At 46.1% G+C, this 25,115-nt stretch overlaps 1 protein-coding gene across 2 annotated transcripts in view; it reads left to right on the forward strand.

Moving 5' to 3' along the window:
* The first annotated feature begins 6,825 nt into the window (after positions 1-6,825).
* The window catches only part of LOC119441591 (polypeptide N-acetylgalactosaminyltransferase 11-like), an 82,852-nt gene continuing 64,562 nt past the window's right edge, over positions 6,826-25,115 (forward strand). Inside the window, exons 1-3 of one of the 2 annotated variants that reach the window (XM_037706200.2) lie at positions 6,826-7,121; positions 8,563-8,645; positions 21,847-22,006. In XM_037706200.2, the coding sequence (XP_037562128.1) occupies positions 8,641-8,645; positions 21,847-22,006 (165 nt within the window). In that variant the 5' untranslated portion in view covers positions 6,826-7,121; positions 8,563-8,640. The remainder of the gene's footprint in view (positions 7,122-8,562; positions 8,646-21,846; positions 22,007-25,115) is intronic. The other variant, XM_049661441.1, reaches the window with a different exon arrangement.

The following is a 25,115-nucleotide window of genomic DNA, read 5'->3' on the forward strand; positions in this document are numbered from 1 at the left end:
GCCAAGGTGGTGTGCAGAGGAAATGCTTCCGCAGCGGCTCCAGGAAGGTTACCGATGGCAAAAATAAACATTATAGATAAAGCACTGAACAAAATCTTAACACACGACAACGATTTATTTAAGTACTACCGCCATTTGTCGAGCCTAGCAGGACTGGAGATAGACTATACAGCATAGGCGTAGGCAGGCGGCGGGCCGTGTTGGGGGGGTCGATAACCCCCCCCCCCGCCGAAATTTTCCGACCCGACCCCCTCCCCCCTTCCCACGGAACAGAAAGTTTCAGGAGGTGGGAGCAGAAAGAGCGACATGGATGAAAGGGTAAGCTTCAATGTGAAAGCAAGTCGAGGACTACAGTAGCTGTCCGAAGGCGCCCGGGCCGGGGGTTGTCATGGGGACGACCTCCTCTCCCATGCGCATGGACAAAATTATTTGGCTGTTGCGCCGAGAACAAAATAGTGCTCGCGTTTGTACCCCGGTGCCGCGGCGGAAGCCGCGGTACCGGGCGCCGACGCGAAGCGGCGGTCGTTGGGCTGATGCGGAGCGCAGCGTAGCGACATCCCAAAAATAAGAAAAAATACTGCTCCAGTCAGGTAGACTACTCCCTCCCTGATAGTGAGATTTTATTTGGATTATCAAAACAGTGATGCGTTTATTTAAGAATGCCATCGTTTCTCTCTCGCAGGCACGAGGACAAGCGGGTGCGAGAGAGAAACGATGATATTCCTAAATAAACGCATCACTGTTTTGGTGATCCAAATAAAATCTCACTATCAGGGAGGGAGCAGTCTACCTGACTGGAGCAGTAATTTTTTATTCTCACCCCAACATCTCACCCCAAAATCTCACCCGAACAACCACCGCTTCGCGTCGGCGCCCGGCACCGCGGCTTCCGCCGCGGCACCGGGGTACAAACGCGAGCAGTATCCACTTGTTTACACCACCACAGTTCACCAAGATCAAAACCCGTCATGCCACACCACCACTACTGCAAGGATTTCCGCCACTAGAACAAACGCTACAACAATAAAGCGCGACCGGCGTGGCCCAGACACCGCCACACAGTCAACGCGCCCTAAACGATTCGCTCCCTACGCACGTAGGAGCTGCGCTCAGCAAGGTCGCTGCGCCCGGTCCCGGAGATAAGACGGCCACGCTCAGCGGAGACCAGTGCCTCAAAAGTCCCTAAGCGATTATGTCCCTAGGCACCTAGGAGCTGCACGATTTCCATGACAACACGTGTTAAGCGGAAGTCTCCGCTGTACCTACTAGCAATTGTAAAATCGCCAGCGGGTGGGTGACGCGTGGGCGCGATTCACAGCAGACATCCCAGACGACGCGCGCTACAGTGGCGCCATCTTGTAGCCATCGCCGCCGCACTACGCTTTCCTTCTCACCTTTTCGCCATACGCCTCCTCCTCCACTTTCCGCCTCATGGTTCCGCTGCACCCTCCTCCGCTTTCCTCCTCGCGTCTTTCATCCCCCGCTGCGCTCCGCGTTCGCTTACATCTTTCACTGGGCTCGTTCGCTCAGTTACGCCGACGCTCGGTGCCAGAACGGCCGAAGAGCTGCGCTCTAAAAGATGCTCAAGCCGACCGGCTATTAGACAGTTTTAGCAGAGCGTTGCCTACGCTCCGCTCCGCTAACGTTTCACGCACACCTCTGGCTGCATGAACTGCGTTGATTTGGCTTGTTTGACAAGCGCGTCTGCCAGAGACGCCGGCCACGCACGCTCAGCGCGGCTGTAAAACGGCAAAGCAACCATTAGACGCACCCTAACGCTCCGCTCAAATGGCTTCGTAGCGGACCGTGGGCAGCGTTCTTCGTTCCGCTGCCGATATAAGCGTTGTGCGCACGCGCTTTAGCGCTCCTGCTAGCGTTCCGCTGAGCGGCTCTGCGTGAATCGTTCGGACACGACGGTCTGAGCGGAGCGGACCGCGAACGCTCTGCTAAAACTGCCTATTAGAGTGTTTTAGCTGAGCGCTTGCTGTCCGCTCCGCTCACACCTGCATATGTTAGCAAATGCCACACAACCGCTTAGCGGGAACGCTATTGCGCTTGCGCACAACGCTCATACCGGCCCCGGAACGAAGGCCGCATCCCTCGCTCCGCTACAAAGCCGACTGAGCGGAGCGTGACAGCGTGTCTACTTGAGCTTTCCGTCGTTTTGCAGCCTGGTTGATAGCGCGTCGCTCGCGTCTCGGCAGGACGCGCTGATCAAATGCGAAATCTACGCAGTTCCGTGCAGTACCTCAGAGCGTGAAATCTGAGCGGAACGGAGCGGAAGTGGCGCTCTGTTAAACTGTCTATTGTGTCTCGTGAGATTACAGAAATTTTCGGGCGCCTTAGCTTCGTTCATGGCCGGTGTCGAGGCGTTTTTAAAGTGAACACGCTAGTTCATCCGCGTCAGTGCTCCCCCCGGGCATGTGCGCCCATGACAGGCACATTGTGATTACGGGAGCGGAGAGAGAGAAACGCTTTATTGAAAGGCAAATTGACAAGCATGCAAAGCGCTGTCTCAAGCTCCACATGTTTCTTTGTTGAAGGAATGATGACTTGACCACTCTCTGGAGGACGACCAGCCCTTGCTTTGCGCCTGTCACCTGTTGCGCACACAAAGTGCACCACTGATCAAATCCTCTGTCGATAAAAGATGCGCAGCCTGACCTTTCTGCTTGCAAGCATATTTGAGGCGTGGAAAGAGAGGCACCCAAAAAAATATTACACCATCTTCCCGTAGGGGAACCCTGAGTAGTATGCGAAGCAGCCATGGGGTCAACGCAATTTCCCATTTCGTAGTTCCGGTAAGTGAGAAGTTTGGCAGTTAGCATGGAAACCAAACGGTAAATATAACGGTAGCTACGTATCTCAACCTAACGGAAACGACGAACTGAGAACTAATGGGAACTTGAGTCGACGCCATGGCATGATAAATTGATATTAAACGAAATGCCTGTCGCCGCGGCCGTTTCGTGGGAGCTGCTCGAGCCTTCTCCACGGCGCTGTCCACGGCTCTGACACTGGCGTTGACGCTGGCGCTGTCCGTGGCACTCATCGCGGCGTTGCCGGAGGAGAATGAGAGGAGCGGAGCGGAGCGCGCGCGCGCGTCATTATACCGCGAGTTACAGTGGCGCCCCCCAGCGGAGTATGCAGCCCCTACCGTCGCGCCTCTAACCTAAAAGCTGCTTCGCATTATCGCGCGCGGAGCCGCAGGTGTTGCCATTCGTTGCGCAATCCGGAGAGGAGAGAAGCGTCGGAGAGGACAGGAGGAATGCCGAGAGGAGAGGAGACAAGGAGAGGAGGGGGAGGAGGATGCGCATGCGCAGTGCGAGTGTGGACGCCGCACGGCGGATGGATGGAGGGAGGGAGGGAGAGAGTGACATAGCCCCGACCATAAGCTGCTTCGCATCTAAAAATTCAGCGGTAGAACCTCCACCGCCCTTCCCCTGAATCTAATGTTTAGGACCACACTCATTGCGTCAAAATGGCGAAAGGAATGCACCGCTTTCGTAGAGAAAAGTAACAGAAAGGTGTTGCCCGGCGCCAGTAGCAGGCAGAACATTGCGACCCCACTCATATGGTGCGCCTCTACATCATTGCGTATTGTCATAACTGCTGAGGCGAATAAGCGCTAAAATTCCACACACAGAGAAATATGGGACGAGCGCGTGCATAGAACTTGGGGACATTTATTGTTGCTCCCCAACAGGCCTTCGTGTCGTCGAAGAGCTTCTCATTTCTGGTACTTCACCCAATCGTCGACCACGGTGCGCGGAAGAAAAGCATTCCGAAAATACTGCGACTCGCTTGTCTAGAAAACGCATGATAAGCACGCCCCTCTCCGCCAATTTTTTTCATATTTTTTTCTTTCTCTTCAGACTTTCATTACGTCAATAAACTTAAGAAGACCTTGTTGTATAACAACAAGGTCTTCTTATATACGCGGTGTGCACCCCGTTTGTGCTCAAAACGCTGATTTGCGCACAGCAGAATATGTCAATAAGGACGGGGGTGCTGGGTCAAGGAAGCTAAGGAACAGCCACAACAAACGGGTGGGAGGGGAGGTAGGTGAGTCGCTTGGAAGTGTATGCAGAAACACACACACACACACACACACACACACACACACACATATATATATATATATATATATATATATATATATATAGGAATGTTGGCGGCCGCCGCGCCGTTCAACCCGGTGAATGTTGAAGAGCGCGACAGGGACTGACGGACGGAAAAGGGTTTTAAGAAGGGGAGTGGGGTGATGGTGATGGGTACGAGGAGAACAGGGGGGGGGGGGGGGGGGGAGACGCGCGTAAAAGGCGTCAAGAACAATGTTGGCAGATAATTATGGACACAGAGAGAACGTGTCGTCACTGCCCGATCAGTCAACACCAGACGGCCGTGGCCAGTCGCACTGAGGCTCACCTACCGTGTCGGGACACGGGCCGCTTGCTGCGGAGTGCCCATCCCAACTAAACGTCTCGACAATTTTCATAATAGCCGACTGTCAAGAGACACGACACTTTGAAATCTCTCAGAGCTACTAGCCCTTATTTTACTGCGAACTACGGATTCCGTAATTTTGACAAAGGCTTCTAAACAGGAAGCAGCCCTGTTCCGCACTGTCTGTCTCATCAAATTCCCGAGTGTGATCAAATAACATTACGCGTCGCGTGATGTTCGCAAGTTACTCCAAACATCTATTCAAACAGTCGGACAGTGGGTCACCGAAAGTGAGTTAAAATTATATCATATGATATTGTCGAAGTTCTACAGCAAAGGTTCGTTCTTGTATTCTTAAATGTAGATTAATGTAGCGTGCCCACAACGCCGAAAGGGCGATTGAGTGATAGGCGACTTGCAAAATAGTGCCCGCCCTCTTCCGTATGTACCCGTAGCTTAGCACTCACTAGAAGATCTGACTGGAAAACAAAGGTTATCTCCACTGTTATTACCTGGGCTGCAACAAGTCCGGGCTGCGAACAAGAAGGCGCTGTTCGTTTCTCCAAGTCATGTACCAACTAGGTCATCAACATCAACAGATTCGTGCTACTTAAACCAAAGGTTGGCGACGACGTCAGCAAGGTAAAACATCACGTTAGTCAGTTTAGACTGGTCGTCCCACTTATTGTGATCGCTTACACGTTCATAGGAGGACAGCCATTCTTCGACGTCATGCTCTCCGGTCCCCCTAAAGATGGCCGGGTCGCGCTGACGAACAACGCCGGCGCAAGCGACAGGGGCAGCCGTGGGTACAGTCGGTGCGTAGGTCGCGTCGGTCATGGTGTCGGTGGGCAACGTACGATTGCGGAGCTCCAGGGTGACTCGAGGAATACCCAGCACCTCCACCAAATGTAATTATGTTTAATTAAAGGTGAGAAGCAGCAGATAAACAGCAACCTAGCAGCAGCGAACAGCCCGAGCTCTCTTGCAAATCACAGCACGTCTCGTCGTCGTCTCTGAGCTGCTATCGGAAACACCGAGGGGCGTCCGCTTCATTACACTTCGACGTTTTCAAAGGAAGGAAGAAGCTCCGGATAGGTTCTTGCCGCTTCATTGCCGGGGTAACCAATACAAAAAAAAAAAAAAAAGTACGCCTGCTTATTGAATTCTCATGTGTGTTCGTTACGTCTACTGTAGGATCTGCCGTAAGGAGTCTGCTTGGCGGGATAGCCCATTTCATATGCTCATGTTTTCTAAGGCATATTACATTTTCTGCATTATAAATTGTTTTTCAGCTTGCGCCAAAGGACTTCTCCGATTAGAATCAATAGTACGAGTTTGTTGCTTATACTTTTTGTTATTAGACTAAATAAATGTTTCAACAACGCTTATCACTTTTTATTTTACTGTTCAGAAAAAAGCACAGCAAACATGTGCGAAGAAATAATCTCACAACCCGGGAACTAAGTTCTGCGCAGGATACCGACAATCAAAGACGTCACTGTTATCAGCCATGCTGAAATAAATCAGCCTTTATGTATATATTTAGGTGACGCACGTATATCTAGGTGACTTCAGCCCTCCGAATCGAAAACAATGAATTCGTCCTGGTCCGGGACTCGAACCCAGGACCACCGCCTTTCCGGGGCAGCGCCGCTCTACCATCTGAGATAACCAGGCGGCTAGCAGATGGCATGGCGAAGTCGAATTTATCAACATCTCGAAGCAAAGTCAAGTGTTCGAAGTAATAGCCGCAGAAAGGCGGTGGTCCCGGGTTCGAGTCCCGGACCAGGACGAATTTTCCTTCAACTGCGAGGCCTTTCTTTTGAGGAACCCGTCTACTTTGTAGCAATTGCTACGATGGGGTGGATGTCTCATTTTCCATTTAAATGCTACTTAAGTGGCGAAAATAGAAGACGGAGGTAGCTCTTTTGCATGTTTCGCCGATTAATATTTTTTCCCTTTTTGTGTGACAGTATAGTTAATTTAAAGCTTTTTCTCCTTTTTTTCAGCTGTTATGGTTATAGCCGGTTCGAACAGAACCAAAATGAGTTTCGTTTCGACACCCTGCCACCATCAGCCTCACTCTGTGAACACCAATATGACATGTGAGGCCTCTGAACACATGCAAGTCATACAACAAACATGTATAGATTAAGGGCATTCGTGCATAAAGGGAACTATGGGAAGAGCCATCTTGACGTCGTTTACGACGATTAAAATCGCAATGCCATTCGGTGGTGAATTGGAATCTCGCGCTGCTTGTAAAATAGTTCTTATTTGCACGTCGACCGTCGCGATTGCTTCCGACCGCCGGATTCTACGTAATAACATCCGATGTGACGTACCGGCTTTCCGGCGCTTGCTACGTTTTGTGTGTTTGTGGCGTGTGCGCGCTTACGCCGGTGGTTGTGAACATTTTGCATATTGAGCTTGCCTGCAAAGAGAAAGCTTCGCCAGCTTTACTTTGCAGCTTCTGAGGAAGCAATTAGGTGTGTCGTACGAGATGCGGTCAACGCGCTTCCGTTGCGCGTAGTTGTGTCTGTGTGCGGCGGTGTGCTCAAGACTGGCATGGTGGGATGGGCAGCAAGTGTGCGGTGATGCACCGGCTGCTTCAAGTGCGAAGGATTCATGCAATTGAAATGCGGATAAACATTGCAACGATAGCTGCCTGAGTAAGTTCGCGGCGGAAGTAAAAGATCGGAAGTGGATGTGTGTGTGGAAGCGTCGGTATTTGTGTACATAAACAACTGTCTAAAATTGCGCGACCTTCCGTGTGTTCGTATTACGTTAAAACGGAAAGTAGCAGCTAAATCCACGTACAAGGAAGTCGTGCTTGGAAAAGAGCGATCGTCGCAAGCTTATTGTCAAGCGCAACTTTCCCGTAAAGCAATAGAGCTGAAACAATCGATTGCAGATACCATTATAATTTGAAACGAGTTCATGTAGCGGATACACTTTGCGCATATTTGAAGATCACGGCGGGTGGTTGGTGGCTGCCGTAACTATTATTAACTGCATAACAAAACACAAACTGGACTTTTCAAACGTAGTTTTCGCCTCATGCGGCGTCGCCAGTGTTGTGCAGAACTTCGTTCTTTGGGATGCATGCTTGTTGCGAACGTCTGCTCGATTCAGCGCACTGATTGGAAAGGGACCTTGCGTTTCCGGAAACTTTATTCAAGATCTCCTCTTAGTATAGCCAGGGAAAGAGTTTGCACTGGACGGCCTAAACAAATGTGTGGTTTGCGTCTGTGTCAATTTGTGCTTCATCCTGTTAGAACAAAAATTCTGTTAAATTTTGTACGTACAGAACTCACGTTAAAGAACAGCAGCAAGTGAGTCGAGAGGAGTGCATACAAAGTATGCAAGCATTTTCAGTGCAAATCAACTAAGCACAAAGTGTGCATCGAAAAAGAATAGAAAGTCTGAAGCAGCAGAATATAACCTGCCTTGTTCGTCGTGGAATGCACGTGCACAACCGGCCATAGTGGCATCAGATCAGCAGATATTTTTCTTCCTTGCCACCTGCCACTAACGAATAAACAGTGCGCACAGAAACACGGGAACTCGAAGCAGGAGAGCACAGCCGTTCCCCTATGATCAGGGCTGTGGTGTTGTGCCTGCTTCTGTCCCCAGGTCTATTCGACTCGCTCTACACTTCGTGATAGTTCACACCAGTTCAGTGCCAGTTCCCATTCATGCAGAACTGGCCCGGCACTACCTTGCACAAGCCCTGCACTACCTTTTCGACAATTGCAAGAAATGCTGTCAACTCGTCCAGCATAAAGCTTGCACTGTGTGAAATGAATGGCAACTTGCAGATGCATGTTGAACTGGTATATTGAATAGCGGAGTGCAGCACCTACTGAGCTTGTTCTCCAGTGCAGGCGATATGTTCTGGAGTGCAGGCGATTTGATTGGATCTCTTGTTATTGTATGTGTGCTGTTTGTTTGTCAAAGATGCACCAACAAGCCGTAGTCTCTACCTAACGAGCTGTGTTTGTCATCGTTGCGAACGTGTGCACTTTGTCATCGTCATGAGAGCAGTGGCATTATCCTGCAGTTGTGTAATTATTAACTCCACTAGTGAGCGCATACTTTCTGGTTTTCCAGACATGGCTCCCTTTGTAGTCAGGACGATGGGACCTCCTCATGAACCGGTGATCTCCTGAGGGTCCCCCTTGCAAGATTATGAGGTGAGGAACTTGCAGGATTGCAGAAGCTTGATGTTAACTACACAGTTGCGAAGGCAGTAGACATTGCTGTTATCATGAGCACTCGCTTCTGTTTTGTATGAGCTGCTTCGTGCATTTTTGAAGCATTGTAGAGCATTGTTTGTGACTGATGACTCGTTACGCATTCCGATATGGAGAGTGTGTTCTAAATTTTGGCGTAGGTGGCTGGTTTTCTGGACAGTCACCATCTTAAGTTTTGTTACAATGCTGATGTGGATGGCAAAGAAGACAACTTCTAACGGACGGTGTCAAAGTGTGCAAACTAAAGCTTCTTGCTGTCTGTGTCAAGCTGATGGCCCAGGCGAGGGATACTAGAGGGAGCTGCAGTATGCAGTGGAGTGCTGTTAAGCCAGAGATATCCTCGTGCAGCCACTTTTACATTCTGATGCACATTACCTTCAGTCCTTTTCAAAATTAACTTGGAAGCAAATAACTGGAAAGTCGCGGAAGCGGTTTAAGCATTTTCTTAAGCAAGCCGTCACTTTGCGTGAAATTTGACACTAAATTGGTATAGACCGTTCCGTTGTCACAGACAACAAAAGGCACCCATGAAGTTTGTTTAGTATACCACAACTTCACATGAAAATCCAGAGGGTAGCATCAAGATGCCAACCTATCATATGTTGTTACGCCTTTGTCTCTGTGTTTATTCAAAGGGGTTTTTATGATAGAAAATATGAGCGGACGGTTTATTTCTTTACATACGTGCATGTGCATCTCTCCACATATAACCATCGTACTGAAACAAAAATTTTCATGTTCATAACCATAGCCTCCTCGATAAACTCTGTGCCTGTCAAACGAAGCTCGAGCGGTTGTTGCTTTTCCCTCTCCCTCATGGTCGTTTCCACCGAGAGGTAGCGCCACCAACGTAGACTGGCTAATGTCGCACGCGCCCGCGTCTCCTCTGCCTCCGCAGCAGTGCAGCAGTAGTCGTGTGCATTGATTTTGTCCGTTTTTGTCGTGTAGCACAGTCCATGCATTTTATACCTTCTTGGTGCTGTGGTCGTTAGCCTGGGCTTATTGTCGAGCGACCATGATTGCACAATGCTTTGGACGTGCGTACTCAACAAACAAATAAGTGGGGGAAAAAGAAAATAAAGGAATTAGAAGAGGGGGGGGGGGTCACGCCAGTTCCCAGACATCGTGTCTGGGAATCAAATGGTTACTGTGATCTTGTCCACGTCTATACATGTAACTTTGAGCAAAGCATATAATGACAGAAATTGATCTCGCTCATTTATGACCGGACTTTGCTTGAGCTGGCTTTAATTTTTTCCTGTATCGGTTTTGCTGTTGAATGCATGCGAACCACGTCACACGTGCTCCCAAGTTCAGTCGTTTTGTTTACTTAGCTAGCACTCGCTAAATACTGTTTGCTGAAGGTTTATATTAAACATAGTCTGTAGCAGCTTGCACTAGCTTTTCTTTAATTCATCAAATATTGAGTGCAAATCGTTATCGGTAAGCGTTAATATTTTATGGCAGCGGGTGTTGGCAAGAGGCTGTAACTCGACCTTTATTCTACCTGCAGGAAGCAAATTTATCAAACCACTGCTTGTGAATTATGCTAGTGCAGCCACCGACAAGAATGACGTCTGCAAGAGATTTTCTTCGAAACCACTGAATAGAAAATATGTTAATTGTAAATGAGGCCTCAAGATTTTGTATGTCTGAACGATATGCATCATTCAACAAAGCGTGTGTAATAAAATATTTGCTTACATCTTGCTTATTCAAGGCATGCGGCACTTTTTCTTAGTAATTAAATATTTGTTTTTATTTTTCCTGGTCGCCAAACCACACGGACATGGTAGAAGGTGCAAAGGTTTCTGGGTTTGGGGAATATTCACGTAGGCCACAACGCTCGTCTGATGTAAAAGAAGTGGGGAAAACTCGTGTGAGAGTCGTAAAAATAGTATGCTATTAACTTGCGCCAAAGCTCGAAGGACGGCTAACTATAAGAATATTCCAGCTTTAAATAGAGCATCCTTGCAAGCACTTTTTGGCAAGATGTCATATCTATAAAAACGCGTGCCGACTTCCGCATTTTCTGCACTTTGCTATGGTAACCAACGGCGTATTAACTACAACAGCAGTAAATAAAATTGGCTTTTTCTGTTTTTAGGAGCGAAGCTCCTTAGGCTCTCACGATGTCCGTTGTCGCCGTCGTAGCTCCCCGTCGCACACGCAGCGCGCATACCGACACTCCGAAGCCCCTCTCCGAGCAAGCGCACGACGTCATGCGCAGAAGCGTTCACAGAGCGCACGCAGCGCGCATACCGACCGCGCAGGTGTTGCGCCGGCGCCGCGCCGCTGTCGCTACACTTAGCACTGCAGTATGGAGGAGCGCGAACGTAAGCGCAAACGTCGTGACTCTGATCCTACACTTTGAGAATGAGACGCGGCAGCCCCACGGCAACGCCGCGAAGCTAACCCTGAGCTACGAGCACGAGAAGCAGCAGCAAGCCGGCAACGGCAGCAAGACCCCGAAGTGAAAGCTCGAGCAGGAGCCGTAATTGTCCAAGGAGCTTCGCTCCATCATCAGCATTCACTTCGTGGATCGGCTGCCAATTTTTTTTTTGTCTGCTACGTACGAAGCACAATCCGCTTTGACGCTACAGTTGCTGCAAGCGCGCTTGAACCTTCACAGACTGCATTCGCGACACTACTATACTATTCTACAGCGTTATAAACAAGGCTCTGATTACACAGTGGATCGTTGTTCCACCACCGCTACAATTAAAAACAGCCAGTGTCGCCGCAGCCAGGGTCCTTCAATACTTTCTTCTGGTCATGAAACTCCCGCAGAAGTTTCATATAGGGACAAAAGCTGCCACCAGAGGCGCCACCGTGAGTAGAAGGGCACCGATCTGCTGCGCTTGGAAGGGCAGTCGCGCATGCGCGTGAATGTTTGCCATGAAAAACACCTCGCCCACATTTTTATTTCACTGTGTCCGCTAACTGAACATAGCAGTGCTTACTCTTCACCAAATACGATAGCATGCAAGTTGTTTATTACTTCAAGTCATTGATTGTTGGCAATCGTTCACCCAAGGCTTGCCCGTCAAGTGTTGCAATTTCGCTTGTGCTCGTACCTATATTTACGTTTCTTGATTCCTGTGTAGGTGATTAAAATCGTGCTTAAATTATACAGTGTGCAATGACTAAGCTTAGCTGACCCACAGATTAACGTTGCTTGCGCAAGAAGTTATGGTGCGCCCTACGGCGCGCTGGGGGTCCGCAGCGCTTATTCTCCTGTTAATTGCCTGTTTATTCTGGGGCATCGCGAAGCTGCCAATGGTAATTTTGCGCGCAGAACAGGTACGTCTGAATAAAGTCATCTTGGCACTAATTGCAGCAGCAGCGGTGAACTGCGCATGCTAGATATAGGCAATATGTGCGATTTCTATGCGAAAGTTCTTGCATTTACGCATACAAATTTAAACATCAGTTCAAACCTGTGCGAATGTATTTTTTTTTCATCCATTCACATTTAATGTCGCAGTCACCATCAGTTCAAGGTTGGCGTTTCACTTAGTCGACTGAAAACAGCCCCGAGTCTTTTTATAAAAATACCAGCCCAGATTGAAACCATGCAGCTCGGAGATTCCATCGTCATTAGGTCATTCAAGACTACATTTACCGATCAAACTGAATAAGTCTATTATTTTTTGCATGTTTCTCTTGTTTGTCTTTATACTCAGTTTTCTTAATCCAATTAGAGCCTAATTTTTTAAATTATTTTTTCCGCCTAACAGAAAACAAGTTTGCGCAGGTCTTTGTGGATAGCATTTTGACTTGTGCTAACCACGCTACCCCTTGCAGGACAGTGTCGACTTAGTAAAAGGGCGGAATGGAGGGCATGGTATACGATTATTCGGGAGTAATTACTAGCAAGCGTCAAGAATGCAAAAGTGCCGCAAGCACTAGTACACATATGGTTGCAATTAAGATTGCGTTCGATAGACCGGCAGAAAAGTTGGTGCATAGAGGGAATGAGACAAAACACCAGGAAAAATAATTTGTCACTGCTTTCATCTTTCCTGTGGCTGGACAGGATGAACGAGCACCAGCACGAAATAGTGTGTTCTTTCGCGTGTAAAAAATGCAAACGGTTCTTAATAAAAAAAAAGTGCACAACTTCAGCCGTAGTGCGTACAAAATGTGTTGCGCAGCCAACACTGGCCGAGGAAGTACTTTCGTCCAGCAGGATGTCTTCAACAATGTTCATGTAGACATTGGCACAGGCTATATGTATTGTCCACGGTGCACACTTCTAGGTGCTCGTCCACAATTTGCAGAAGGCAAAGCAGCTGGTCTGATGGCACTTCCAAAAATCCCCTAGTCGTTATGCAGCTTCTATTCCAGGCAAAATTATATCCGCTATAGAGTAAAGTGACGCGTAATGTTCACTTTATTAAAAACCATATGTCCACAGTGAAACGTTTAGCGCTAATGAGAGTTCCGATACAAGTGAAGCTCAGCTGCAGTCCATGGGTACCGACGGCGGACAGCGAACCGCGGCTCGGCCATGCTCGTATCGCAGCTGGTGGCGCCGCAAATATCAGCATGTTTACTTCATCGTGAGAAATTATTGCGAGGAGAGGGTAAAGCGGCCACGGCGGTAACAAAACATTGCTGCTTGGGAGCGTCGGCGGTTCGTGCTGAAGCGCCGTCTGCTACAGATTCGAAGTGAACTGAAAAAGGCCTAGCGACGATATCGGTGGCGAGTGATTAGCAGCGGTGAAGCTGCCGGCGATGCCAGAGCGTAGCCGCGACCACTCCTCTGTCGCCGAATTGTCACGTCGCTGTGCCGCAGGGAACTCCTCTGCGCCGTGCGAGAGGCAGATCTCGCCGTCGGTTTATTTCGGTCAGTTCACTTGGCTTTCGGGAGGTGCTCCTCAGTGTTTGGAGGCAGTCCTTGCAGCTTTATTTTAGCAAACTTCCTTGCAATCTAGCCACCAAGGTAGTCCAAAATGCAGTCCTTCGTTGACTCTGGACGATTGATATCTTGCATGCACTCAGCCGGCTCCAGTAGTATATCGTCCAAAAGAACTGCCAGGGTATCAATCTGAAACACAAATATCTTGCTCTATCACTCAGTGAATGACATGAGTGTGAAATTTTAAGCACCAGAAAGCATAATAGATCTTCACTGCATTTAAAACGAGACGTGTATGCCCATTAGCATCAAATGGTTAGACAATCATTATCACATTTCTATATAGTGCACAGCTACTCTGCAAGTTCTTTTGGTGTGTATTATTAAAAGGTTTACCTGGTTAGCATCAAATGGTTAGACAATCATTATCACATTTCTATACAGTGCACAGCTACTCTGCAAGTTCTTTTGGTGTGCGTTGTTAAAAGGTTTACCTGGTTAGCAATAGGTTCTTTATGCTGAAAGAGATCTTGCATTTTTAAGAGTGGGCGTGGCGCATCTTCATTTTAGTCAGCGCTATCACTTTTTCGTTTGGATCATTAAGCAAAAAGTAAGCACGTTCATTGCAAATGCCGCGCTTCAAGTAAACCTCTAAAACACAGACACTGTCGCGATTTATACAAAAAAACCCCCATCAGGAATGGGGGCTTACCGCACTGAATTCGTGGACTTCATATTTGCCTTCATGATGCACTGATCTATAATGAGCATCTCGCGGCCCGATAGCTTCTGAATGGTTTCCTGCATGCCACGTTTTTCATTTGCCTGTGTCTCCGCTTTTGCAAGCTTCCGCTGACACGAATGAAGTTGCTGCTTCACACTGCGAAGCTGGTCCTTCACCCTTTGCAGCTCTGAGGCAAAGAAAACGGCGTTCTCAGTTAGGCACTCTGCATCAGCACCGCGAAGGCGATTTACGGTTCGCACTTCATCTGCAAAGAGTGACCAAGAACGAATATCGTAATGAGAGTGATGCCAGTTTGCCTGCGTAGTGAGCAAGTAGCATACTCCAAAGGTGTGCACCAGACTTACCGTGAATTTCTTCTTCGGCTGCATCGGTGACGTCTGCAGTTGCGACGGCCGCTACTTCGGCTTCAGCGCAGTTTGAAGATACCGCTCGCAGCCTTTTCGCAGGTGGGCGCCGTTTCGGTGCATGCGAACGTTCTGTAGGCTTAGACAAGTACACAGATACGCCTTGGAAAATTCTCGGAATGGTGTCTTCTACCAGTTTGGGTCAATCGCGTGGCAGTGACACAACGTTTCCATTCACTGTACACACGTCCGCACGAACAATGTCTCCGGCATCAAAATGTTTTTCGCACACGCGAAAGTACTTCGATTCAAACGAGAACCCGGCAATCTCTTGTCACGGGATTGCTCGCTTCCACCTGTCGCGTAGTTCCGGGTTGGCTTGTAAACAGAATAGGGAGACTTTTTCGTCGACACCCTTGTATCCGGAGCGGCAGCCTGGCTCACAACAAATGTTAGTAATAACTGCTATGGTGAATTACGAAGTGTCGATGTCACTACATGGAGAGGCACGTTCCGGCGAAACAAAAAACAAACACGCACAACAGCACGCCGCACCGACACTCCGCTTTCCGGCGGCAGCGACCGCCTTCCCCATCGCCCTTCCAGCGACGCCAGCGCCGCGGCGCCGCAACTGCGGGCGCTATATGAAGCTCTCCCGTAGCATTACGCGGGAGTTTCATGACCAGGAGAAAACTATTGAAGGACCCTGCCGGAGCACTTTACGTCGGTGGCGCCCTCAGCGAAATCAGCGGCGGCAGTTCGTAACTGTGCCGACGGCGCCTCCCTATTGTTGGCTCGACGTCTTGACAGGCACAGAGTTTATCGAGGAGGCTATGTCATAACATACCAGTCAGTAATAGAAACTGACTTGAAAAGCAATCATGTCCCTGAGCTGTCTTTGGGTCTGAGGAGGGTATAATTGTGTTGAACGCCCGTTGATGTGGCTGGGACATCAAACATTATGCATAATTGCTGTATAGGCAAGATGCAGCAGTCCTCGGGAAATCCAGGTTTCCGAAATAGAAGTGTGCTAGCCATCAGGCTAAGGTCATTGTAACTTGTCATCTCTTATGACTCAGATTTAAGCATCACTAAAATAGGACGTCAATGAAATTAGTGAATTTTCATTTATTCATGTCTGGTATATCTACGGATTGCAGTGACCAACCAATTTTAGTGCAAGGCTGAGCAGCCCGCTTGGCTTGAACACACAAAAACGATTTCATGTTTTATGCATGTCAGCCTTTAGGCAAGGAAAACCTGGGTTGTTAAATTGAGAAATTGAAAACTGTTAACAAACCTTAAAATATTGTGAGGCCTATGCTCATTTCCATTTTTTATTTTAGTCAGCTTTATGAGACAACGGAAAGAAAAAGCTGTTTGAGGTAAAATATTTTATGTTGTGCCGTTAATTGCCAATGTATTACCAGTGCTCCTAGGTCTCGAATATGCGATATAAATTGTTGGATTGCTTATTATCCTATTCAGTAATATAGACAGCTTGTGGTAGAGACCCGTAAACAGTCATCTCATACCTTGGCAATGAGTTGTCCAAAGCCTTCCAAGTTCTTTCTCTAAATTTAACATGAAATACAGAATGTACGATTCAAACTGCTCTAAGCCTTTGAGCAGGGTACTTGGTGTAGTAAACGAATGAAAAAGTTCCATCAAATGTTAAACCAAGTTATGTCAGCTTTGACAGGTAATTAATACTTGGACATGAACAGCTCGTACGTCAGTCTCTCTGTAAATACAGTTGCTTAGTTCATTCTTCTCATACTCATAATTCAACCTCATATTTAAAACCGGTGTCTTCCCACGTGAACTTAAACGCGGTCGAGTCATTCCTGTTTTCAAAAATGGTGATCGCACGCTCATGCAGAATTATAGACCTATTTGTGTTCTTCTATTTTTTAAGGTTATTGAAAAAATTATCGAAAAGCGTCTAACAAAGTAGTTAAATAAATTTAGCATTCTTTCGCCCCATCAATTTGGCTTTCGTTCTGGTTTTTCAACTAATCTAGCACTTAAAGCTCTTACTGATTACCTTAAAAAAGCAATTGATGAAGGTAGATTTGCAGCCTCCATATTTGTTGACCTATCTAAGGCCTTCGACACTATTGATCACGCAATTCTTTGCGCTAAGCTCGAAGCGATTGGAATAATAGGTCCGCCACTACTTCTAATCCGCAGTTACTTACAAGATAGAAAACAAGTCGTTAACATTTCTGGGTACTACTCTAAAGAAGCTACTACTAATATAGGTGTACCGCAGGGGTCCATATTAGGTCCCCTACTTTTTCTAATTTATATTAATGATCTGCCTAGTTGCCTCTCCTCATCGAAGTGCATTCTGTACGCTGATGACACTACTATATTTAATTCTAACAATTGTGTAAAAACACTAACAAGTAAACTAAACGAAGATCTTCTGTCAATCCCCGCGTGGTGTGACCAGAATAAGCTGCAGATTAACCATAATAAGACCAATTTTGTCGTCTTTACCTGGCATCAGAGATCGCCTGACCACCTTCAATCCATTTCCATCAACTATCACCTAATCACTGCAGTTCATCATTGCTCCTATTTAGGTGTGGAATTCGATCGCCACCTTAAATTTCACATTCGCATAGCTAACGTAAAAAAGAAAATGGCATATGGAATACGCGCTCTAATTAAAGCACGACCTTATTTCTTATTTTCTACTCTAATGTCGCTGTATTATGCTTTCGTTCATTCTCATATCAACTATAACATTGAATCATGGGGAAACACTTATAGCAGTCACCTAATGTCATTGCAAGTCATTAAAAATCGAGCTATTCGTCTAATAACATTTTCATCTCGTAGCATTAACGCTAGTGAGTTATTACATGCTCATAACATTTTGAATGTGACTGATCTTGTTAAATACAACCTCGTCATTTTTATTTTTAGGGCAATAAACAATAATCTTCCAGTAACCATCATACCAACGACGTCTCTTATTAATATAAATAATACTAGATTTGCAGAGAATATGAACTTTATTTTACCCAGCGTTCACAGCAACTACGGCAAGCAGTCATTACACTTTTCAGCTTTATCCCTCTGGAACACATTACCATTTCCTTTAAAATTGTTGAAATCTCACAGGTTTCATACATAACTTAAGCGCTTTCTTTTAGCTTTATCCGACTCCCATTTTTCAGTGTAGTATGTTCTTTCTTTCTTTTTTTTTAACTTTAACTGTGTTTCTATATTTATTTCCTGCATTCTTTTCATCGCGTTGGAAAAGCACCCTTTGTAGTTCTCCCTATTATTGAGTGATCTGCAACCTTGTTCTTATGCATTAACTGCTGCATTTTTTTATGGCTTGTCTTTAAAAAAAAAACCTGTATTATCGTTAACTTTACATGTTGCCATTGTTTGTTTGTATTAATAATTCTTGTCATCATGCATAGGAGGTCCCATTTCAGTTTTTAACTACGGGACCTCCTTCTGTATATACTTACCATGTAATTAACCTCGTTTTTTGTATTGAATAAACTGATTCTGAGTACGAAGCCTATGGCTAAATGTCTTCGACCAGCACTGAATGACAGGCGGCAAGCATCATTGATTTGTTTAGAGCAGGAACACAGGATGAGGTAGGAGAAGCTTGGCACGCGACTCGCTGTCTTTTGACGGCATGGTCAGAGGAGAAGGACTGACGTAAGATCAATGGGCGCTGTGGTGTCACACACGTGATGTAGTGCAAATGAAATGCACACCTTTATCTGTACAAATTCCACACGAAGCCATAGGTGGCTCAGGGTGAAGTGCACTTCCAGTTTCTTGCCTGATGTTTCCCCGTATTCTTGAAAAAGTTTCCGTGATATGTTTTTTCTTTTCATTGATTATGCTTCTTCTCAATGTGTTTTGCACATTCCGATAAAAAATTTTATTTTTTTCTTGTATTTATATGTCCCGTCCTTAGGAACACTAAACGGGAAAATGATTTCTTCTCTATCAGTACATTACCCTGACACAATACCGAAAACTCCACTCTTGCTGCGAGAAGCCGCTTGGTAAGCCAGAAAGAAACGAAAAACACAGAAGGCGATTGGCGACGCCACCTTGAAGTTCCCGCACCAGCTCACCGTGACGTCATAGATTTTAATGGCGTCTTCTAGGTCCCAGTTAATTTCTTAGCGGTAAAGATTGACTACATTGTGTTCTAAAGGAGCTCAAGACTTAACATGGAAAGTTTTGCAAGCTTTTGCTGAGCCAACGTGACCCAAATACGAAAAATTACTTTAGAAGTTGTGACGTCACACTGAAGTGCTGACGTTAGGGTTTCCGCGCGAAATTCCAAACAATTAACTTTGAGCTTCATTTTCTCATCTAATAATTCATCTACTGCAGTGTAATTAACGACAGCACAGTTTTCGAAGAATATTTTATCAGTCTAAGTTGATTTATTGTTTTGCTTTAGTGTCCCCTTGATCGCCGTTTCCGGGTCACCATATTTGCTCTAGATCTGTTCTCAGCGTGCCATAGAACACAGAGCGAAAGGAATTATAAAAATTTACCTGCACAAACCCAAATTATTGGTCAGAGAAAAAGTAAAAATACCAGCAAAATGAGAGTTACCCTCCACTTGAATTTTCTCAACATTAAGGTGCACATTTTACTCTCCCAAAACGTCCAATGGTGACAACCAGTAGCAGCAGGGCATAGCGGAAGCCGGCGTGCCATGGTTGCCAAGCCTCCTCGGCCTGTTGTTGGTGTTCCGTGGCATTCTCATAGCCTCAGGCGATCGTGTGTTGCGCGGTCTGATTTCGTAGGCCAAGGCGCCACATTTATGGTTACAAGTGCTTCCTGTGATATGGCCGTTGGTGCATCAAAGTGCTCGGCATGTTTTGCGTCGGTTCCATGGTTGCAACAATGTGCCTGTGACTCTGCAATACTTAAAGTCATTCTAAAACGTAATGCTTTTACTCACAATATCGTGCCAATGCAAATCGCACATTGCATTTTTAAACAATCATCATGGCGTCACTCTTTTACGTCACACCCTCTCTATGAAGCACACAACATCGCTATATCGAAGTGATGCTATCGGTACTGCTCAGCAAGCTTTCCCTGGCGAGTTGTAGGAGCCCTTTAAGTGGTTTTTAACTTCAGTTCTTCCAGGTGAAGTTATGCCAGTGTTGATGTCCACTGCCGAAATGTCATTGTCCTATTTTTCTACTTTTGATAAAGGTTCTGATATTTCATAGAGGAATTGTGGTATGATTTTGCCGGATTGCCTATAAACAGTGTGTAGTAAAAAAAATGTGCAGTCTTGTTTTGTATCGTGAACAATAAGCAACCTCAGCTATGTACTACTAATGTCTCAGTTCACGCAAGCAGTTGCTGGGGCAGACCTCTATCGCTATGGCAAATCTGTATGCGAATTAAAATGCGTGTGGTTCAAATACAGAACTAGAGCGTCGATGTGGGCTAGCTGGTATATATCGAAGTTTTAACAGTACAAAGGACAGGACAAGCAAGAACACAAATGATTACAGCACTTCCTCATTTGTGTTTATGAGGTTCATTTATTTTGTAAGAGACATTATGGTTCCGAGTCCAAGCCTCAGCTCATCGAATGAGAGCGAGACTGTTTGCTAAGAAAAATAGAAGTCGTGAAAATATACTTTGAAGAAAATATAATATTGGCACACAAAAATGAACAAAGGAAAGTGGTACAGCTCACATAACGGAAATAAACTGCTGCACGGAGTAACCAAATGAGAAAAAAATGTATGTCTATACGAAAACCAAAAGTTAACAACTGAAGTCCATAAATGAAGATGCAGTGGATGCGGTGACGACGTAGAATGAACGGGGAGGATAGCTCACCGAATGTCGGTTGCATGTCTCTGGCGTGAGGACTGCAGAGAAGGCTGCGGCGCAGGTTTCCCGGTCGCTCCTGCGTCAAATGCCAGGAAGTCTTGACGTAACCTGGAGACACTTGAAAACTGCAAAGAAGAGTTGTCCAGGTTCGGATGAGGGTCACAAAGCTCTTGCCCAAAGCCTGGCAGCTCTTCCCAGCTTCCGGTGGATGTTGGCGTTCCTTGGCATATGAGCACAGCCACCACGTCCCTATTGTTCTCTCATACTTCTACCTTTTTTCTTCTTCTCCCAACCAGCATTCATGGGAGTGCCTGATTGGCAGCACCTTTCTATATTTTTTCTTCCGATTCTTCTTTCTTATGAATCTTTTTCGCCTCTGCCATATCTCCTCGAGGGTATTCATCTCTGTCGGTCGTTGGTTTTGTGGCACCACAACCACTGCACTTAACAGTTCTCACACACTGCACTCTTCACAGTGTTCTTCCTTGTGCTATCCTTTGCACTGTTTAAACTTGAATGAAACACAGCCTTCGTAGAAAATTTCTTAAGAAAGTGTTAGAAAGCATCATATGTGGGCAATGTTTTAAAGTACGTGGTTTAACTTCAGGCAACTGAAGTTCTTAATGCAACTGCTTGAAAGAAACAGCTTAGCTGAAAATTGGGCTGTGATTGTGCACGAGTGTGCACAACTCGCACTAGTTTTCTGCCTGTTTTAGACATCTGCACGGCAGAACTTTAAAAATTATCTGCCGTGGTTGCTTAGTGCCTATGATGTTGGGCTGCTAAGCACGAGGTCGCGGAATCAAATCCCGACCGCGGCGGCCGCATTTCAATGGGGGCGAAATTCGGAAACATCCGCGTACTTGGATTTAGGTGCACGTTTACGAACTCCAGGTAGTCCAAATTATTTCGGAGTCCCCCACTACGGCGTGCCTTATAATCATGTTGTGGTTTTGCATCTAAAACCCCATAATTTAATTTGGAACTTTCTTTTGCTTCCCTCGCGGCTCTTCTAATTTCTGAAGAACATCATGTTCCTGATTTGCAGTTGACCAATCTTTGTAAGTTTGTCCAGACAATCAACATGTCATTGAGTTTTGCCAACATGGTCGGGATACTAGACATAACATCTTTCACTGAAGGCCCCCCTCATCAAGCAGCCATCACGAGTGCTCGAGTGGCTACCAGGCATTTGCTTCGATCAGTGACTAATTTGCTTCCCTTTTACGTGTTCGACCAGTCCATAAATGAATGTGACATTCTGACAAGGTTTCAACAACTCCTTGTTGTTTTGCCAAGGAATGAGTGTGTGTGCTCCATTCCCAGGTTGTGGTGCTGTCTGGTGGTGATAGTGGCAATCAGCGGTGTGTCGGTGCTGGTGCTGCTACCACTGGTTGAGTCGCCCGGGCACCACCCACGGCTGCGGTCACGCCAGGGCGGTGCCTCCCGACTTCACTTTCGTGCTGGCACACGGAGTACGACCAGGGTGAGCATCCCCACTCAATATCGAGGTTCTTTACCTGATGCAGTGAGCCTCGCCCGTGCACTCATTTTCTAATAATATTGCCTCTCTTGTTGTGTATGGAGTCCTTGTTGTTGTGGCTTTGTTTGTGAATGCATGTGTTTGCAGGGCTCTCTAACTCAATTCAGGCTATGTAAATAATATGTAGGGCCTTGTGGGCTCTACTGTGGCATTATAGGGAAGTGGAGAGTGCTGGCAGTGTGTTCATTGATTTGCTCAAGTGAAGGAAGTCACACCTCCGAAGGGCCATCTGGGTCACGTTCGAGGGCTTCGTTACTTTGCCGTCCTTGCAGGACAGCCACAATCTTAAGTCTTTTTCCAGTCCTGATATAGACGACATTGCAGAGCTGACATTGCAGTCTGCAGTTGAACAGTTGAAAGAAGAAAGGACAAGACAAAAAGAAACAGACAATCAATGCTGTCTTTGCAGTCTTGATTCATTTAGTGCCATAAGCAGTTAACTTGAAGTTATTGCTCATTCCGCTTCTCTCACTGCTTCTGCATGGGTTTTGTCTTCACTCACACATTTACGAGACTCTCCGAGTTGTTCCGGCATCGATTTTTGAAGCTTCTGTATGAGCTTTGCTTTCACCCGGCCTTCAGCTATACAAATTTTAGCATCTAAAGGGACACTAAAGGCAAATACTAAGTCAACATTGACTGTTGAAGTATCATTACACAAACCTAGCAGCGTTTGTTTCGTTCCGAGAAAAGAGATTACCAGAAAATATAGACTGAAGGATCTGCATACTTATAGCGCGATTCAAATCACCCGCCTCCGAGCAGGGAGTGGTGACATATGCAATCACCGCCCTTTACTGCCGTCGGTGAGTTAAATGGCGCCCGACAGACGGCGCTATGATTTTCTGCGCAAAACGCAAACGTATGGCCATGGAGAAACTGAGCCAAGACAGAGCGTTGGATTCGCAGCTGCAGCTGCTCTTGGTCAAGTGGCGTGGATCGTTTGGGAATCCCGCGACATCACACGGACGTGGCATTCTCTGCTACTTGCAGTTTGTGTGAGTTTCGTTAGCCAGCAAAACCAATGCAGCACTTCGCGATAACGAAACAACTGAAACACAAAAGTGTGGGTGGCGCCTGGTGGAGAAAGCGTAAACGCTTTGACCGCCTGCGTTATTGTCAAGGTAACGTCAATGAGTTCTTCTTTCTAAAGATCAAATAGAACTGGACAAGTAGTAATTTCTTTCATCTTATAATACAGTACAATGACCTTTTTATCACGAGTGGTTGAGTAGTACTAGAACAGAATTGTAATGAGTTCCTTCGTCATTGGACTAGTGCTTGAATGTCTTGGTGGAGCCTCTAATTGTGTCTTGCATTGATCTCAATTTCTCGATTACTGAAGCTCTTTTTGCGATAATATTGATGTCTTAGACATTATAGAGCACTAATCTATCACTTTAGCTTGACTTTATATTTGCCTTTAGTGCCCCTTTAATTGCGACAATATTGTCTCATTGTCATGATGGGGATAAATAAGACACTGCTGGATTCATGACATAAGAAGGTGAGTTTTTATTGGTTGAACTTGTGCCCTGCAAAACATGTAAACACTCAGAGTAGAGCGATAGTGGCAAGCACAGTCTTTGATCATCGTAATCTGATCTATGGGTCAGGCGCATTAGCTATTTATACATGACTTATCATACATTCCAGCGTTATCACTGGCGCTCGCGTACATTCTAGAATGTACAGCACTATTCATGCTCCGCATGCGATCTGATTACAGCCAAGATTCTCTTGCTATAGAATCGATGACAACATTCAAGAAAGTTCTGATACATGAAGGTTCACCTTTTGCCAAGCGGTAATATGGTAACAGTGGTGAGTGGGTGAAAAGTGGCCACCGGAAAAAGGGAAACAGTGTATGTGTGTCAGTACTGATTGCCTCATGTCATTGAACATTTGTAAATTGTATTTTTGGGTGTTTGACTATCTTCATTCCAAATCTTATTACTGTATCTTTTTTATTTTGCCCACGATGACTACTCATTAAAGATGTTGAAGCTTCACGTGAAATGGCATTTTCGGCGCTTACCTTCTTTTCCGGACTATTAAGTTGCAGTTTTTTTCCTAAATTTTCATCAGTGCATCTTATACAACGGTGTGACTTATATATGCATAAAACCGTGCACACTGGCACGACCAATATGAGGTTTACTTTTTTTCTGAGCAAGCCACGCCGCAGAAGCAATGCCAGCAACGTGCCTACAACGCCTCATAAGAGTTATTCAGAGATTGACAATGATGACCCAGCGATGCTGCCAGCCAAAGTAGTTGAACTTTTTGACTGTGTCGGAAGACTTCGAGTGAAGCGCAATTAAAGTTGATTTTCTGGCCTAAGAGGAGTCCTTTTCTGCTAGAATTCGCAGCTCGTAAAAATTTTCTTTATGGAAATTTGGTTCCCCAAAATGATGGGTAAGTACATTTTGCAATCAGTGTACAAGCGTGCATAATTGTTTCATCATGCCAACCGAGTTAAAATAGGTGCGTCATATATTGGTGTGATTAGTACACCCATTTTTTCTTAGAAACTTTCTGGACCTATTGTCCAGAAAATACGGCAATTGCGCCAATTCGATTAGCTTCCATGTCCTTGAAAGCTTGCTGTTCAGATCTCGAGCTCATTGTCTCTTTATTTCATGTCTTGTCTCCGTATCTCTTCCTGTTAGCACGCTTGAAGGCACAATGTTTTTTCTGGTAAGGTGCAGCAGATGCATGGGCTTGTAGGAAGAGCTGGTGTGCACTGGTGTCTCCATATCTTCCGTCCCACTTCATGCAACTTGAATACAATGCCAATGGGATGTGTCAGAACCTGATTTGCTTCATCATGTCCAGTTACATTGCATCAGCCAATCAGCTTGAGCGGAAGGGCGTCCCAGATGACCTTTTTAATGAGCTTTGTGCTTCACAGAATTAGAGAAAGAGGAGGACAGTGTTGCTCTCTCTTGAACAATATTCACAGTTACAACATGAGGTGCAGAATGCTAGATGCACCGAAATAAGCTTGATTGAATGTGAGCATGCCTTGCCACCCAAGATGTGACAGTAC

This window comes from Dermacentor silvarum, chromosome 2 (assembly GCF_013339745.2).
Source record: "Dermacentor silvarum isolate Dsil-2018 chromosome 2, BIME_Dsil_1.4, whole genome shotgun sequence".
In the NCBI taxonomy this organism is placed as follows: domain Eukaryota; kingdom Metazoa; phylum Arthropoda; class Arachnida; order Ixodida; family Ixodidae; genus Dermacentor; species Dermacentor silvarum.